Here is a 16,633-nt window from a genome sequence, read left to right as displayed (position 1 = left end):
TGCAAGGGTACTATCTACAACCCAATATAAATTAATCTTAGTCTAGTGTTTTAGGAACAAGTCCTCAGAATTCTAGAATACTTGGTCCCAAGTACTCAAGTGAGCGTGAGGAATATGAAAAGAATAGCCTTAAACTCATAATCAACCATGGAAAGTAAGCTTCTTAGGTCAATTTCGTAGTAAGAGAGGATTGCACGCGCGCAACCAGGTATTATGCGTATGATCCGGATCCCGGGCCGTTTTTTGCCCTCAGACTTCAACTTCGGACTATTTAACCGTCAATCCTGCAACACACCCCTGCGTTGGAAGTGATTCCATGGTTCTAAAGATGTTTCGATGTTTCGAAAACAAGCTTTGAAGGATGATCACGAGAACGGGACAAGACGCCTTAGTTCGCATTATAACAAAGCTTGTCTATTTATTGGCTTCGGACGCAGGTCCTCCGTGGTTGAATACCATGAAAAGATCCGTTGGCTTGAGTTTTCGCATGGTATTTCGATCGAGGTATATCCGTTCATCCGTTGAATGAATGCCTTGACCATAGACTCTTCCATACATTTCATGGGGTAGTTCATTGGTCTCAAAACAGGCATTTTGAAGGAAAAAAATAGCGAGCTGTAAGATTTGTCGTCGTCATTAGGGAATCTCAATATAGCATAATTATATGATCCCAGCAGGAGATCCAAGACAAGCAAGGCTCATGGATATACAACGCGTGCTAGCTTGCGGTTCCGCGACTAGTCGGATGGGAGAGTGAGCGTATAAAAGATGAATGGTATACCTACGATCCAGAACTCAGTTACACTTTTTATCTTCATAGCAAGCATCCAGAATTAATTGTCTTTCGAAGTAAGTTCCTTTCTACACTTAACGCACGAAAAGGAAAATCAAAATGGTCGCATTTAGCAAACTTGCATCCGCTGCTTTAGCGGTAGGAGCTGCTTCGGCTCATACTATCTTCCAAGAACTCTGGGTCAACGGCGTTGCACAAGGACATACCGTCGGTATTAGGGTGCCATCATACGATGGCCCTATTAACGATGTTACGTCTAACGATATTATTTGTAACGGAGGGTAGGTATTCATTCGAGTTAGTTTCGGTATCTATTCAATTGCTAATGGAATTTCCCTAGTCCTAATCCACTGAACAAGCCATATCCATCCACAATAATTCAAGTGCCCTCGGGCGCTACTATTGGTCTAGAATGGCACCACACCCTAGCCGGGCGAGACGCTGGTGATACTGCTGACCCGGTGGATCCAGGCCATAAAGGACCAATCATGGCCTACTTGGCCGCTGTTCCTAATGCTCTCCAAGAGTCTGTTACTGGACTCAAGTGGTTTAAAGTCTATGAAGATGGTTGGGATTCCGCCACTAACGTTTGGGCTGTCGATAAGCTCTATGCTGCCAAGGGTTTGGTGAGCTTCAAGCTTCCAGACTGTATCCCTCCTGGAAACTATTTCCTTCGAGGAGAGCTTCTCGCTCTTCATGGTGCTGGTTCAAATCTTGGCGCACAATTCTATATGGAATGCGCACAGATCAATATTGTTGGTGGAGGCACTGCAAGCCCACCTACTGTCTCTTTCCCTGGTGCATATGCACAAAACGACCCAGGTGTTTTGGTCAACATGTAAGTGTTCTAGGCCTAAGTCGTACTTTTTCTCTCTCTTATGCTAACTTGTGTATTTTAGTTACTACCCACCTCTCCCTAGCTATGTTATCCCTGGCCCTCGACCATTCACTTGCGGAGGAAGCAATCCAACCACTGCGGCCACGACAACCGCTAAGACGACTCTTACAACCGTCACCACCACTAAAGCGGCTACTACCACCGTTGCTACAACAGCCAAGACAACCACCACAACAACTACCACCACAGCTAAAACAACCACCACCACCGCATCTTCTGGAGGTGGAACAGCTACGGCTTGGTCGCAGTGCGGCGGTAGTGGCTGGACAGGAGCTACCGTTTGCGTTAGTGGCTACAAATGTTCCGCTCAAAACGCTTACTATTCTCAGTGCATCCCTGCTTGAGTTGTAGAACTAGAGGAAGTTTTGCTGGGCTTGTAAATACTTTTATCGTTCGTGCCATGTACATATCTATATAATATTATATTATCGACAAAGTGTCCTAAAAAGCTATGCAGTATTGATGTATTTTTGACCTATCATATCGAAAATTCAGGTCGCAGCACTAAAATTAATCTAGATCTAGACGAGGCTAAGATCCGCACATTCACAGCAATTAGCTATAGCTACTTTGCATTGGGAGCTAACTTCGGCATGCTAACTCTTCGTTGTATTATTTGTGTTGCCTTTAAGATATGGAGAAAGTCGCGTCGGGAACCTTTACAGATAATTTGTGAAAATTTACAAGATTATGTTTGTATTGGAAAGCGGGGCATCGGGTTTCTGGTTTACGAGATAAGTATCGGGCTTATAATACCCTTATGATGCCCTGTAGACCAAACCAAGTTCAGAATCTCGCCACATTGGTCACCGGACTCCAGGTCCAAGCTTGCAAATATTTAAATAAGCATCGATACATATGTATCTTCAAAAATTTGACTGATCACGGACTCTAAACTTCAAAATCAGGGAATTTTCCAGTATCGAAATTCATGATATAGATGGACTTTGTCTACAGGTAGGCCCAGCGAGTACCGCTTGAGGATGTTAGTGATAATTGTAACCGCCTTACCGCGCCGTCGCAAATTAATACACATTAGTTCTAACGAACAGACGTATGATACCTACCTCGCTTGCCCCTTCCATAATTTCAATACGATATTTAAAGATATCTCCTAAAGAAATCTGAAACTTCGTGGTAGCTATACATGTCGTTTCGATTTTCGAAGAATTAGTCAGGCCCGAGAAGAAACCTTCCTACCCATACATATATGTGGAACGATGTAAAAATTATGGCTAACATACCCTCTGTTGAATGATAAATTTTTTTCTGAGTCCTCCAGGTCAGCTTTCGTACCCATCCAACCATGTATACTGTCGGGATATGTGTTAACATAGCCCCGTTCGTCAAGCATCATCTTATATTGTGTGATATTTTCTGGATCTTCATCTTTTGACGCGAGGCAGATATGCGGAATACTAATGAGTTCTGGGTCCTCATTTGCAATAAATCTGACATAAAATATTAGTTCAGTTTTGAACCACCTGCGACATATCGAGGGGACACGTACGAAGGATGTGCCTGTCCGGAGACAACATACGGTGTCCCATTTCTTGACATCAGAGCGGCGACTTTACCCCCAAAACACAGTCCGAAAATTCCCCACTTCTCAATCAATGGCCAAGAAGTTCTCCATCGCTCCATACCCTCCAGAATCTGTCCCGGAAAATCATGAAAATTGTTGATTTTATCCATGAACTTTGTCAGAAGACGGTTCTTTTCTTCTTCGGTGACCTCATCTAGAGATTGGTATTTGGGTGGGATGGCCGCCTCTCCCAATATGTCAGGAACGATCACAAGGGTCCCCGATAGCTCAGAGAGGGTATCGGCTGCAAAAAGAATTTGGCCTGAATATCCGTATGCACCGTATATGAACACTATAACCGATTTTGAAGTTGCAGGGCCAGTGACGTCTTCAAAATTTATCAGATCCATACAATTCTCTTAATTAATCTAGTACACGTTTACAAAACGTGAAATATAATGCAGGAATACAACATACATAGTTTCAGGCTACTGGTGGGTTCAAGGAATACGCCTTTAGCAGTATAACTCTTGAACAGAATCGAAGGGGTGCATAGGCATGCTTGAGAAGGACCGGTCGTCATATTCCGAGATAAAAAAAACGTGGGTATATATTCCTCTATTGTACTAAAAAGCTTCAAAAGAGTCTCGGAAACAATAACTGAAAAGCAAATTTTCATTTTCATACAAAAATACATAAGTGGATTAGGCTCAATTTATACGCGGCGCTCACGTCACTAGAACCACTATATTAAAGATTAGTGGATGGAGATTACGGCCCCGAGACTAGGAATTTACCGTAAATACTGTGTCCGTTCAGTGCCGGAATGCCGAAAAGTGCTACCAAAGTGATCTACCTAACGGGTTTAAAGTTTTAAGTCCGCGAGTTGACTTCTAAATTTATAAAGCTCAAACAATTTAGTTAGCCTTATTGTGCCAGCCTAATTAGAATCGCAGTGCCATAACCATGCAGATCCTAATACCATTCATGGTATTAGATGTTATGCTTCTTACAGTACGCTAGCCGCAGTCCGAGACTGCGTGTGTTTAGCTACTCTCGGCAAAAGAATTTAACAGCACAGCTTAGCCCTAGACTAAGCAAAGTTCTTCTGTGGCTCTTGAGTTTGGGAAGAGAATACCCTCCTTGGAAGCCAGTATTTTTTGAACTCGTCAAAAACGTCTTGATAGTTTGGTATAGATAGAGGAAATTCGGAAGAGGGCCAAGCTGACTATTAATATATATATTGCAATATTCTATGCTACTAACTATAGAAGCTGTCCTCGAATCTAGGCACTCTTGAAGTGGAGTATGCCATCAAATCTCAAAAGTACAGAATCATTGGCTTTTTATGAGGGCTTTACTGGCATCGTAATACACAAGGTATGACACGAGCTGATAATTCCCTATAAAACAAAACAGTTTGTCTTGTACCCAGGCAAAGTAGTCCTAAGTAGAATTCTCTCAAAGCTAAGTGTATAGGTTGTTTATTAGGTGGTACTCACCCCCACAGGTTTATAACACCAACCTGATTTGCCGTTTTTACAGGTATATTTGGTTGAATTCTTGAGCCCGGCCCCTTGCATGTGGTCAGATATATATATACTTAAGTATGTACTAATGTTTACATGCCACACCACACTTGAATATTAAGCTTTTGGTAGTATGTATGCTCTACAAAGGTCCTTAGATATTGAAGCCCAATCAAGATAATATTAATATGGGAAAGGATTTTCCGGTGCTGGATCTAGTAGGATATAGCCAGGAGTTACGAAGATGTGTTGAGATTGTTGTATTCCGCGCACAGGTGTCTGTGAATCTTTCAGATCTGGGCCGAGTCTTCGATCCAAGGGACGAGCTTGAGCCCGCGAGAGAAACATCCTATTTGAGCAAATTCTTTAAACTGAGTCAATCAAGCGCAGCACTAGCGAAACTCCTAAGACCAGGGCCAACAAGGCACGGACATGTTGATGCCTAGGCTTCGTTGATAGACGTAAAGTTGAGCTGGCAACTATACGTATCATGCGACTTCGATATCTCGCTTCCCTCTGCTACTTCCTGCCACAGGCACTAAGTCTAGACTATTTTAATGATATCGGCGATCTTGCAAAAGAGCCCACTCTACTCACCGGCGATATCGGTGAACACCGCATCGAGATTGATGGCGAGACTTATGCGAAGTGGCAGCGGGTAGTGGATAATAACGAATTAGTTGAGGTCTTTTTTTCATTCTATAGGGGTGCAGAAGAAGAATGGGAGAGCTTGTTCTATGGAAGTCCTGGGCAAGAGCCATATGATTACCATATTCGATCGACGTGCTATACAGAGAAGGTGAACAGGGTAAAGGAGGCTATCTTTGATACTTACAAGATGGTTAGTAAAGGGAGGGATCCTCCTATAGAATTCCAGAACAAGGTCGTGGAATGGGCGAATACACTATTTGAGATCGTAATCAGCACATGGGAAAATCCATTTTATAACGTCGCCACACTCGACCTGGGGAATGTTCCTGCCGAATATTCTTACACTGTTGATATGCTCAACCGAGACTTCCCAGAGGATTATCGGGATTCTGCTAAGTTTGAAGACGAACCCATCGTCAGAACAACGGCCGATCACCTACATCTACTTTTCACGCCTCGCTTCAAAGGCCCTCGATACCCGAATAATCGATATGGCTCTCACATTCAGTCGAGGTCTGAGCAAATCGAAAAGTATCTTCTTAATGCTGAAGAGGTTTCAGCAAAGCCAGGAGTAGATATACGAAAGCATGAATTCAAGTTCGTGGTCAGCAACCTTGATGTTTCGCTTGAGCATCAATTGGTTACCGTCGTTGTCGACCCGAACAAAACGACACGAATGTGGAAAACATTCTTAAAATTGAGGGATCGGCTTTTAGAAATACGGAAACAGGGGTTAGTGCAAGCCTGGGACATCCGGCTTGCAATGGGGAAATATGACTCAAGGGTTGCGGGTTGGAACAAAACTATGGAGGAGCGGGAGAAGGTAGCAGAAGAGAGGGCTCGGATTGCCGAAGAAAAGAAAGGGACGAGAAGCCGCTTTGCAAATTTCTGGCACAGCTTTGAAGATACTGGGCCTAGGGAAGCGCAACGAATGACCTTCTTTCCGAAAAAGCAACAAACTCCTATTTTCCAAAAGTGGCAGCTTCTGAAAGACCTCGTCCGACAGGTAACCCTTATACCCGAACATTTGATAGATGATCTTGCCGTAATGGCCGAAATCCTGAGGGTTATGGAGGTGCCTCAGCTTCCCCAAATCGAAAAATCGGCCCACCTTGGTAAAGATCTAACGTTTAATGCCATCGAGGCACCGAAGTATATGAGATTATCAAATATTGAAACAATGGCTAGCCCGATGAACCAAAATACTAGCCCAATAAATCAAAATACTAGCCCAATGAATCAAAATACTAGCCCAGGGGGCTCTTACTCAGGCTAGAGGAGCAAGATAATGGAGATCCTACATTTCGGGAATTCGAAGAGCGAGGTGGATCAGGACTTGAGCCAACAGACCGCACGGACAGGGCATTTGAGGATTTAATCAATGCTATACCAATATCTATCGACTTAAGGGAGTCGGATGGAGATTTAGAGTCTCAGCAAGGGGTACAGTTAGTACGAGAAGGCTCAGACCCTACCAACGCGGATCAATTGAAATTGCTCTCAACGGATGTAAGTCCATCAGCTCGCAGTTTGCTTCACCCGGGTTCTAGCCCGGGTACTCGAAACTACTCTCCTCCTCGACGGTCGATATTTTCCGGCACAGGCTCACGATTTTCGGACGCTGTTAATGATGCTGGGAAAAATAACTAGACTGTCCTGAGCTAAAGCGTTTTTTTACCCACCGAAGGCCTATCTAGAACCGAAGCTGTTCTTGTGCATATACATGTACATGTATAATTGTTAGTATATGCAGGTGTGAATACGTACACTCAAAACGTGTTGTAGAATGTTGGAGGTTAAGAGCTGAACTTGACTAAACTAAATTTGGTTAGTAGCTCCGTCGGCCGAGTTCTGTGAACCTTGTCAATCCGGATGGAAGTGGCTTACTTCCCTGCCCCGATCCCAAAACCCGAGTGAATTCATGAAGTTGCCTGATAATATGCGAGTCTCCACATCACTCGACACTTTCTTCGAATACTTCTTCTTCCAGGAGGTAATCCGCACCTGTGTCGTAAAATTCTTTAAATCAACCTGGCTGTAGGGGGAAGATCCGCGACCGTACACTGTAACTCCTCTGACCCGCGTCCCGGCCCGGATTACACGTACAGTGGTACCATCACCTTTGAAATGTCAAACATGGCCGGCGAAATCCCCGCTGGCATTGCTTTAACTTCACAACCAGCCCGAAAGCCCAGAAAGTTGACCGAGAAAAGAAGGGCCCAGAATCGCGAAGCCCAGAGATTGTTTCGTATGTAACATTTCGACACATTCCCCAAATGAGTGTGAATGCCTAGCGGTTATGCATAGTGCAACTACAAGAGGGCTTTACGGGGTGTTCGTTTGTAATACATTGGCTGACTCAGCGGATTGTCTAATTTGATATAGGCGAGCGGAAACGAAAGAAGGTCTTCGCAGCCCTCCGCCAATCCATAGATCCAGAATATTGGAATCATCCGTCGAATTTGGCTTTGGACGTCCCTATTGCAGTCAATACTGCGATAGAACCGTCGGTGGAATTAAGGGCGCCTATTAATGCATATACAGACACACACTTCGAGTTCTCCACCAAACTCAATAACGAGCGGGCTATAAATGAAGCTGCAAGGCAGCTGTATAATTCCGATGTCGATTATGCGCGAGAAAAGGAAGCCGGACGTAGTTCATCGGCTCCTCGTTTAATCAGTCTTCACTGGCTCTTGAACGATCCTGATGAGCCTGCCCCGACACCTGATACGATTCCTGGGGTTTATGATAGATTTCCTACAACTGGTCCATATTCATACAATTCAGACATATCAGATCCAGGTTCTGATATTCGCAATGGGGAAAGCTCTACACGGCCTGAACATGCGCCTTCCGTAGAAGTTAGGCAGTCGCCACTTGTTCCCCCTCCCGATCCCGATGATGACGTCATAGAAGTACAGAGATCTCATTCACTCAGCCAACCGGCAGGATTCTTTACACCCACTCCAGTAGAACGGGCTAGTGGAGGGTACAGTCTAAAGGATATTATTGAAGCGGGGTTAGAGGCTTTAGCAGCGAAAGATCAGCAACTCGACATTCGTTTATCGCGAAGCCAAAGAGTTCGGGACCGACAACAACGGGAAGCATCTATCGAAGATATTAGCACCAAGGCTCTCGAAGAATTGCTTATCTACACTCCATCACCATGTCGAACTCATATGAACCTCCACGAAATTACAACCTTCAAAGCAGTCGTCATTAATGCAAAAATGATAGGTTTTCGGAATCCTCTACCGGAGGACTTCAAAGACCCTTACAAATCACCGTTCGTACAGGCGTATTTTATGAACGATCAATCCGTAGAAAAAGTCCAGGAGAAGTTTGCGAACGTTTCGGACTCGCTGAAGCCTTCTGCGCTGCAATGCCGGACGCCTCATAAAGCTTACATTGATGTCTTCCCCTTCCCCGGTTTCAGAGAAAAAGTTATCGAGGCGGGAAGTAAAGGCCTTCTCAATGAGATTGAATTTTGCGCAGATCTGGGCAAGTCTGCACTCATGTGCTGGGGCAGTGGTCAGGGGAAGCATGGCGGGGAGCCATGGAATCCCAGGAGTTGGGAAGCACAGCCGTGGTTTATAAAAAAATGGGAGGCCTTTATCGATGATGAACTAAGGGAATGCTCGAAGTTTTGGATGGAATTAAGAGAAGGGGGTAAAGAGAGACCGGATGGTCAAGGACCGAGTTTCACTCCGAACATATTACTCTCTTGAGCTTCTAGATCTCACCAAAATGAATGTTTTGGTGGCTAAACTCTGACTTTATTTGAGGTTTCAACGACGTAACATGATCATATGGGGTTGCGACATACGGGGACGAAACATCTCGTGAGAAAGGCCGCGAAAACTGAACTCTAATTGATTAATCGGATCTAAATTGGACCTGAAAAGTAATCACGAGGCCAGAACAAACCGAAGTTTATAAAAAGAAGAGAAAAAAAAAAGAAAAAGCCAAAAAAAGCCCTACCTATGCGACCCGCCGTCGGTTCGAAAGAACTCCTTTACACCTGTACGCGCCTATCCAACAATATCAGAACTGTACGAAATAATATACAGGATTTTTTTTGCCTCTAATTCCAGCCAATGATGCCTTCCGCAATCACCTGCCTGCTGTTCATCAGGGACATTTTCCGGCCGATGACGCCTTGGCCACCAACTCCGAGGTCTAGTCTCGCGGGCAACGACATTTCGCACGCCTGCTCCCCATATATATTGAATGGGATGTAGTGCAATGGTTCTTGGGTTGTATCTTCATAATTTAGGTTCCCGTCTTGACTGGATATCGATGTCAGCATATGCATAGCTTCTATTTGAATCTGTACTCGACCCGCAAACCTACTGGATTATGAGCGTACAAGAACCCAATGAGGGTATTCTATTGGTCCTTTCAAATAAAAAGGTTGCATGTGTCGAGACGTCCTCTTCGAAATTTTTCAATGTGATCTTGGCGTTGAAAAGAGCACCACTTTGTCTCCCTTCCCCTCGAAGAATGGCAATAGCCCCACCTTCGCTCTTCCTGGAGGAATGGCCGTGGCACATTTTTTATTTTTTGGACTGGTGGCTTTGGGATTTTTGTTGGATGGCAAAAATTGGATCCAGTATTCTAGAGCTTGAAACTCGGAGCGTACTGGTATACGGTTTACAAACATACAAAAGGGTCAAGGAGACATCAAGATTTCTAGAATCCCGTCCAAAACCCTCCTATTTAACATCTTTCACCTCACGCTTAATGTTGCCCTCAAGAACGCCCTCTCCAATTTCGAACGCTTCTATCTTTCGACTCCTAATATAATCCCATGTGGCACATCTCACAAGGCCATGCATTGCCTCGTATGCACTTGTCCACTTTGCAAGAAAACTCGCTCAAATCCACATACCAGAATCCCCCCCTCCAACTTCCGAACTGCTGCCGCTAATGCATGTTCGGTAACTGGTTCCACCCAAGCCCCACACCTACGAGCGCAAACTTGCTCAAGTTTTGGGTTGGCTACGAATCATCTTTCGTGAATTTGACAGGGGCGTGTACCACGCTAACACAGGTTGCATCTACAAAGCGTTGTGCGGTTAGTTCCAACTCTTAGCCTTTGCATTGCGATGCATATGTTCCCTCCACAGTTGGGTTCGAAATAGACACTATTCATGATTGGACACTAAGGGTGGGGAGTTGAGAGATGATGATTGGTAATAAAATGCTCATTTGTGACGTGATTGAACTAGGCTTACGAGAGGATGGATGACAAATATCTGATGCTCGATGGCTGATGGCTGTAGCGCTGGACGTTAAAGCAAAACTGCGCGGCCGACCCAATGTTCTTCCTTAATTTCCCCTCCTCTAGCTTCTCTTAATCAAAATTCCTCGTTCTAAAATTCCAAAATCTTCTCCGATTTTGTTTAAGATATCTTCCATACTACAATTTTTAGAGGATTCTAAGAATATCCTGTCGACAGCTGTCTGATATATCGATATATACTTTCGTCGCCGTTTTTCAAACAAAAATTCCATAATGACAGAGATATATACACTTCCTCCACTACCCTATGCTTATGATGTAAGTTATCCCCCTGCATCTGTCTATCTTTTAATCTCGTGGGGAGTTCTACAGTAAATGGTTGAGGTCAATAGATCATTCGGACAGTATATTAATGTACACATGTAGGCACTGGAACCGTATATCTCTTCTCAAATTATGGAGCTTCACCACTCCAAGCATCATGCCACATACATTGCAAATTTAAACAAGGCTTTATCATCTCCGAAAGCTTCGAATACTCAATCCCTAGTCCACTTCAATGGTGGAGGACACATCAATCACTCCATCTTTTGGAATAACCTCACCCCTGCGTCGTCCGAAGATGCAAAGCAATCTGCTGCCCCATTTCTGACTCAAGCAATTGAGAGGGGATTCGGTTCCTTTTCTGACTTCAAGACTAAATTCAATGCCGCTCTTTTGGGTATCCAAGGTAGCGGGTGGGGGTGGCTCATTGTGAAGGACGGGAAATTGGATATCATCACAACGAAGGATCAGGATACGGTTCCTGAGGAAACAACTGCTATTTTTGGAGTTGATATGTGGGAACATGCCTATTATCTCCAGTATCTGAATGGTAAAGCGGCCTACGTAGAGAACATTTGGAATATCATCAACTGGGGGTATGCGGAGCGGAGGTTTACCGGCCACGCGGATGGCGAATTCAGGGAACTTAAGGCCATGCTGTAGAGGACTTGTCGCGCGTTCTTAAAAATACACAGCGTGTCTTACTTGTCGACGAGATAGAAATTCAAAGGAACCGGAGCTAGCTGGAAATATTGCTTGTACATGAGGGATCACCCCCGTGACCACCCCCAGTCGCCTAGGAGCGTGCAGTGATATTTTCTTTTTAAAAAAAACATATTAAAACACAATATACTCCTCGCACCCCACACCCCGTAGCCGCACGCCAGAACACCATAGATAAAACCAACCCCCACCCGCCTACCATCATCTTTCCTTCTCCCCTTTCCCCCCTCCTTACCTCACCCTTATTCCCACTTGTGCATCCTCTTCCCAGCCCGCCGCTCTTTCAAGCCGATATACAGGCGCATATCGGGCTTGCTCCTGATATCCTTGATGTTACGGACGGCCTGGTGATACCTATCTTGCATCACATGGTACCACTGGTGGCAAGCCAACTGGACATCGAGACAAAGCTCGATGGCCAAGAAGAGCTCGCGCCAGATGGCACTCACGTGACGCTCGATGAGGTATATGTGCCGGATCAAGAGCGCCTTCTGGTGCCCTTCTGTGGGCCCAGTAGTGGAAAGGGAGGGGGAAGAGGGGGAAGAAGAGTTGCCAGCCACGATTCGTTGGTCATCCTCGGAGATTTCCCACTCCTTGAAGCGAGCTTCAAGGGAGGCAAGCCGGTCCCCAGAAAATAGCGACCTAGCCAAACCGACGAAGTTTTTGGCCTTCTGTCGGCTATCGCAATCGAGGGTATAGAAATTGACGATGCTTTCTGCCCACCAGATAACCTCGTCGACAATGTCGTGCTCCTTTCGGGTGAGTGGTTTGTACCTCATGCCGAACTGGAGAGTAGTGGTTTCGATATCTTTGACCATCCCAGCCATATATCGACCCAAACGGACGAGCTCATCTAGCTTCCCGCTAATTTTCTCAGAGACCTTCCTGTAAACGGGCAAGCCAGTGATTGGAGCGTTGAAAGTTGAGGTGGTACCCCCTCTGGAACCTTGGGGGCGCGGAACAACTATATTCACAAACTGATTGACAGAACGACGAGCGAGTTTGTGTTTCTCCTGGTTACCAATGACACAATCGACCCAGAATCTTCGGAACCCAAGTGTGTATGGTTCTGTCAACGACAAAATGAAGTCATTGCCCATTGGTTTTGTGATCCTTCCCGACGCGATTTCATCACAATGCTCGTTGATATCAACAAAGTGTTCTTCGAGGAGACCTCGGACCCAACTGTCGATACCAATTTGGTGTTGGAACTTCCTATTGGATTGGATGAGGTTGAGGAGTTGTGCTTGGATGTTTGAAGGCATGGTGGTTTCATCTGCGTCCCATTTGAGGCCGTCAGTAACGATATCCCAGAAGCAGTTGAAGTCCTTCGGAACACAAGCTGCTATTGAAGTTTCCTTTTCTTCTTTTCGAGATAGTTCAGAGTCTGAGAGCGATATGAGAGATGAGAGGGAGGAAGAGGCAGAAGCGTCCAAAATGACGGATATCTGGCGTTTGGGAGGCTGGGGAGGTGGAGCCCTGCTAGCTGAAGATCTAGCTTTCCAGGATGGAACAGGGGAAGAAGGAACGGATTGAGACATCTTGGATTCAGCCGACTAGACTTGAAAGAAAGAATTTGAGATTCACGAGAGACGGACTGGTGACGTTTCTGCGGTGTGAAGCTGGTGAAGCTGGTGAAGCTGGTGATACGGGACGGTGATGGTTGGTGAAGGTGATGAAAGTAGATGTTTTCACTTTTGAGGGCAAATATTTGACTATGATAAGGAAGCGTGGGATAGCCGGCACCGCTCTGACTGCTCACTGCTCATTCTCAAAGAAGGCTTCCTACCAACACCACATATCGACCATCCCACAGCTAATTCTTCATTCTGGACCACCAAGACTACAAACTCACGAAGAAACTGCCTCCGTGCATGTAAAGGACCAAATGATTCAGTTCCTAGTTCAAATCTCAAAAAACGACATAGGTTCTATTGGGACACCATCGAGATTATAGAAGAACAGACATACAGAACCAAGATTGATGGATTGGGCATAAAGTCACATATTCAAGTATATCTCCCTCCTATCTTGCTGAGCCTTCATAAACTAACTTAGACTTGAAACAGAAACTCTACTACAGCCAAGTACTCACTTACACAAAGACACATAAGGCTACCGAAATAACCTCACAGCTCTCTCCTTGTGCACATTCGACCAGGTTTAAAGCTGCAACAGAAAAATGCAACAGAAGATTCGTGTTGGGTTGAAGTTACTGGCAGGGGTTCTTTGGATCCCTTCGTGGTACGAGATATCGAGGTTGACTAATCTGTTTGCGTACCTGCCTCAGATGGTATACTGGGGCGTCAGAGTACGTTGAACATGGTACGGTAATCATTACCATGGCTTGCTCAGGCCAGGTCACGCAAGATTATATTTACGTACAATCCAGTTGATTTCAGATTAGAATTACATTGCATTGTAGGGATACTGTGGAACTAATTTAGGGGTAGGTATAAGTTTTTATTTGAATCTCCTTCTAACTACACGATGCATGATATCCATATAGATGCTTAGAAAGCCTGGCTAATTTTCGTTGATACCTAAGGTTGCTTTGTCCGAAGCTCCTCGTAACCAGGTCCCAGGCACGAGGTGCTGCATCTACCACCACCAGAAAACTCTCCACCAACTCCACCAAACCCATCCCCATCCCCAGTAGTAGCGGTAAAACCATCCGTACCAGTATGGCCAGAAGCAGCTACGGGATAGCCGAGTTAGTATCACGCCCTAGATCAGGAGTGCGTGCAAGGAGGGTGCAACTTACTATCCACCGAATCGGCCAAAGTACCAGAAGAGAGCTCTCCATGAAACATAAAAGTTCCAGAGATAACGGTTGAAGTAGATCAACTCCCAGACTGTACAGATGCCAATCAGTACTTTACTTCATTCCTTATAAAAGTTCAGCCGGGGTAGAGAACTTACCAAGTCCAGCGCGGAACCAGATGAAGTAAAGAGTATAGTAGATTTCAATCCAGATCCAACCAAGGTTCCAGACCCTTATCAACCACTATACGTTAGATGTTTTTCCCATGAAGTCTAATGGCTGGATGGAAGTGGACGGAACCTACAGTCTTGGGTACCACCAGTAGACATATCCAACAGGGATGGCTCTGAGCTTGGTCAAAGCAACATCGGCAACTTTGGCGTGCTCATCACCCCAGGCTTGAATATGGCCAGCGTTGCAGGAATTTGCACAAGTCGCATCTAAAATTCCGATTAGAACCAAAGTTCTTGAAATGAAAACAATGAGTTAGGTGGATTTGTAAACATACTATATCTGGCATTAATGTTGACAACATTGCTCCTCAACTCAGAAACGACTGAATCGATTTGCTGATCAACTGGTCCTGGTGTACCAGTTGCTGGTGGGTAGGAAGGCTCGCTTGGAGGTACAATAGTCTCCGAAACTTGGGTTCCGGGGGTGGATACTGGACTCGAAACTGGAGAAGTCGTGCCTGGAACAGAAGTTACCGGACTGGCGGTCTGGGTGGCTAGAGTGGTCGCCACAGCAGCAAAAGCATCGCCTTTTTTTTTGAAAGTATCAGGTTAATATCTTAAAAGACAAATGGTTATAAATATCAGAGATCAATGGGGACGGCTTCTTACCAACAGCCAAAGCTGCGAGCAAAGCACTAATCAACTTCATTTTGGATGTTCTCCCTGGCAGTATTGCCTGGAATTTTGCTGATTGTTGCCGTTGGTGAGAAAGAAAGTAAGAGAAGAAGGGTTCCAGCCTCGATATTTATAGACAGTCGTACACTCACAAGGCCCAACCATTCTAATGGTAAGTATTGCCCCAAGATTGATACCGGACTTGATTAAGGTATAGCCACGGGAATAGTTTCAGCTAGCGAAAGCGAACCCGTCCATCCAGATTCTCAGCCGAACTCGGTACTACGCGACGAAAATTTCTAGGTATTGAGCCTAGACGGCTTCCAGGTCAATGGTAAGGGGTGTAACATATTCGCTCTAGCTATCGGCTGTGTAACAATCCCAGTAATCAATGGATGAATTCCAAATCGCTAGATAGTAGGTGGAATGGTCCTGGGGGCTGTATCACGACATCTTTAGGGATGGTGATGTAGATTTTTTTCGGAGGGAGAAGCTCCATTTCATTTCGACGTTGAAGATAAGATCTTGACATACAATTTTCTACTTAGTACCTATCTAAGCTTAAGAGGTTCAAAATCACGACATACGGAAAGGATCTAGAGGCGGGAATGCAGACGGTGATGCGGGCCGTGAATTAAGGGTACATATGGAGTTGATCGAGTTCTCAATACTCCTGTCTTTCCAGAGCACTGTAAGTCCAGATATGGCAGGTTGTCGTGCGTGCATAAGGTCTCGGAGGTGACATTTCTAAGGCGTTCTCAAAGAAGCACTCTTGGACCAAAGTGTGGACCGCGTCTGCAGTACGAGACTACTCTTGGACATAGTTTTCAAATTGAACCAATAAAAAACTGTTCAAGGCTAATATCGAGTTCTTAAGGTGGGATATTAATGTAGGGGCAAAACTCGGATCCGAAACAAAGATCAATTTATTCAATAGTGTTATAGATTCGGGTACATAGGTATAGGACACCTCAATATGGCCGTGCGGATTTCTCTTGGATTTCTTGGTGAGCTTAAACGCATCACCCGGCCAAGTTCCAAGTGCTATACATTTCAGTTTAAACGAAAGATTTCGTCACCTACGAACTGCCTGTTGTCTGTTGAATCGCTGCCTACACCACGAACCAGTACTACCATATACCTATAGTACCGCATGTCATGCGTGTCTAAGCAGTTGGATAGTGAACAGTCCTAGCTGCGCGAACGATTTTTTTTGTGTGACATTATATTAGTTCTTTGCACGCAATATGCAGGGCAAATAGAGTCAAGCTCATAAGCAGTAATATCTCTCCTAAGCCTCGAAAAGAATTCCGAGACGAAAAAATATCTA

General features: G+C 45.0%; 8 protein-coding genes across 8 annotated transcripts; 4 read left to right on the top strand and 4 right to left on the bottom strand.

Moving 5' to 3' along the window:
- Window positions 1–892: 892 nt before the first annotated feature.
- AOL_s00170g98 (uncharacterized protein) lies at window positions 893–2,035 on the top strand (the record flags this gene model as incomplete). The annotated part of the gene is made up of 3 exons (XM_011127727.1): window positions 893–1,074; window positions 1,134–1,631; window positions 1,693–2,035. 3 exons carry the CDS (start codon window positions 893–895, stop codon window positions 2,033–2,035), a joined length of 1,023 nt encoding a protein of 340 aa, XP_011126029.1.
- Window positions 2,036–2,792: 757 nt separating this feature from the next.
- AOL_s00170g97 (uncharacterized protein) lies at window positions 2,793–3,626 on the bottom strand (the record flags this gene model as incomplete). The annotated part of the gene is made up of 3 exons (XM_011127726.1): window positions 2,793–2,832; window positions 2,936–3,142; window positions 3,202–3,626. The coding sequence occupies 3 exons, from the start codon at window positions 3,624–3,626 to the stop codon at window positions 2,793–2,795; spliced, it is 672 nt and encodes a 223-aa protein (XP_011126028.1).
- Window positions 3,627–5,235: 1,609 nt separating this feature from the next.
- AOL_s00170g96 (uncharacterized protein) lies at window positions 5,236–7,046 on the top strand (the record flags this gene model as incomplete). The annotated part of the gene is made up of 2 exons (XM_011127725.1): window positions 5,236–6,548; window positions 6,668–7,046. 2 exons carry the CDS (start codon window positions 5,236–5,238, stop codon window positions 7,044–7,046), a joined length of 1,692 nt encoding a protein of 563 aa, XP_011126027.1.
- Window positions 7,047–7,523: 477 nt separating this feature from the next.
- Window positions 7,524–9,127, top strand: AOL_s00170g95 (uncharacterized protein; the record flags this gene model as incomplete). Its single annotated transcript, XM_011127724.1, has 2 exons — window positions 7,524–7,644; window positions 7,782–9,127. 2 exons carry the CDS (start codon window positions 7,524–7,526, stop codon window positions 9,125–9,127), a joined length of 1,467 nt encoding a protein of 488 aa, XP_011126026.1.
- Window positions 9,128–9,483: 356 nt separating this feature from the next.
- Window positions 9,484–9,952, bottom strand: AOL_s00170g94 (uncharacterized protein; the record flags this gene model as incomplete). Its single annotated transcript, XM_011127723.1, has 2 exons — window positions 9,484–9,688; window positions 9,753–9,952. 2 exons carry the CDS (start codon window positions 9,950–9,952, stop codon window positions 9,484–9,486), a joined length of 405 nt encoding a protein of 134 aa, XP_011126025.1.
- A 965-nt stretch (window positions 9,953–10,917) lies between these two features.
- On the top strand, window positions 10,918–11,631 carry AOL_s00170g93 (uncharacterized protein; the record flags this gene model as incomplete). The annotated part of the gene is made up of 2 exons (XM_011127722.1): window positions 10,918–10,962; window positions 11,071–11,631. 2 exons carry the CDS (start codon window positions 10,918–10,920, stop codon window positions 11,629–11,631), a joined length of 606 nt encoding a protein of 201 aa, XP_011126024.1.
- A 302-nt stretch (window positions 11,632–11,933) lies between these two features.
- Window positions 11,934–13,232, bottom strand: AOL_s00170g92 (uncharacterized protein; the record flags this gene model as incomplete). Its single annotated transcript, XM_011127721.1, has 1 exon — window positions 11,934–13,232. One exon carries the CDS (start codon window positions 13,230–13,232, stop codon window positions 11,934–11,936), a length of 1,299 nt encoding a protein of 432 aa, XP_011126023.1.
- Window positions 13,233–14,234: 1,002 nt separating this feature from the next.
- Window positions 14,235–15,337, bottom strand: AOL_s00170g91 (uncharacterized protein; the record flags this gene model as incomplete). The annotated part of the gene is made up of 6 exons (XM_011127720.1): window positions 14,235–14,389; window positions 14,463–14,546; window positions 14,614–14,687; window positions 14,760–14,895; window positions 14,964–15,215; window positions 15,298–15,337. 6 exons carry the CDS (start codon window positions 15,335–15,337, stop codon window positions 14,235–14,237), a joined length of 741 nt encoding a protein of 246 aa, XP_011126022.1.
- Between the last annotated feature and the right edge of the window lie 1,296 nt (window positions 15,338–16,633).

Source organism: Orbilia oligospora (assembly GCF_000225545.1).
Source record: "Orbilia oligospora ATCC 24927 unplaced genomic scaffold scaffold00170, whole genome shotgun sequence".
In the NCBI taxonomy this organism is placed as follows: Eukaryota; Fungi; Ascomycota; class Orbiliomycetes; order Orbiliales; family Orbiliaceae; genus Orbilia; species Orbilia oligospora.
This window is presented reverse-complemented; position numbering and strand designations above follow the sequence as displayed.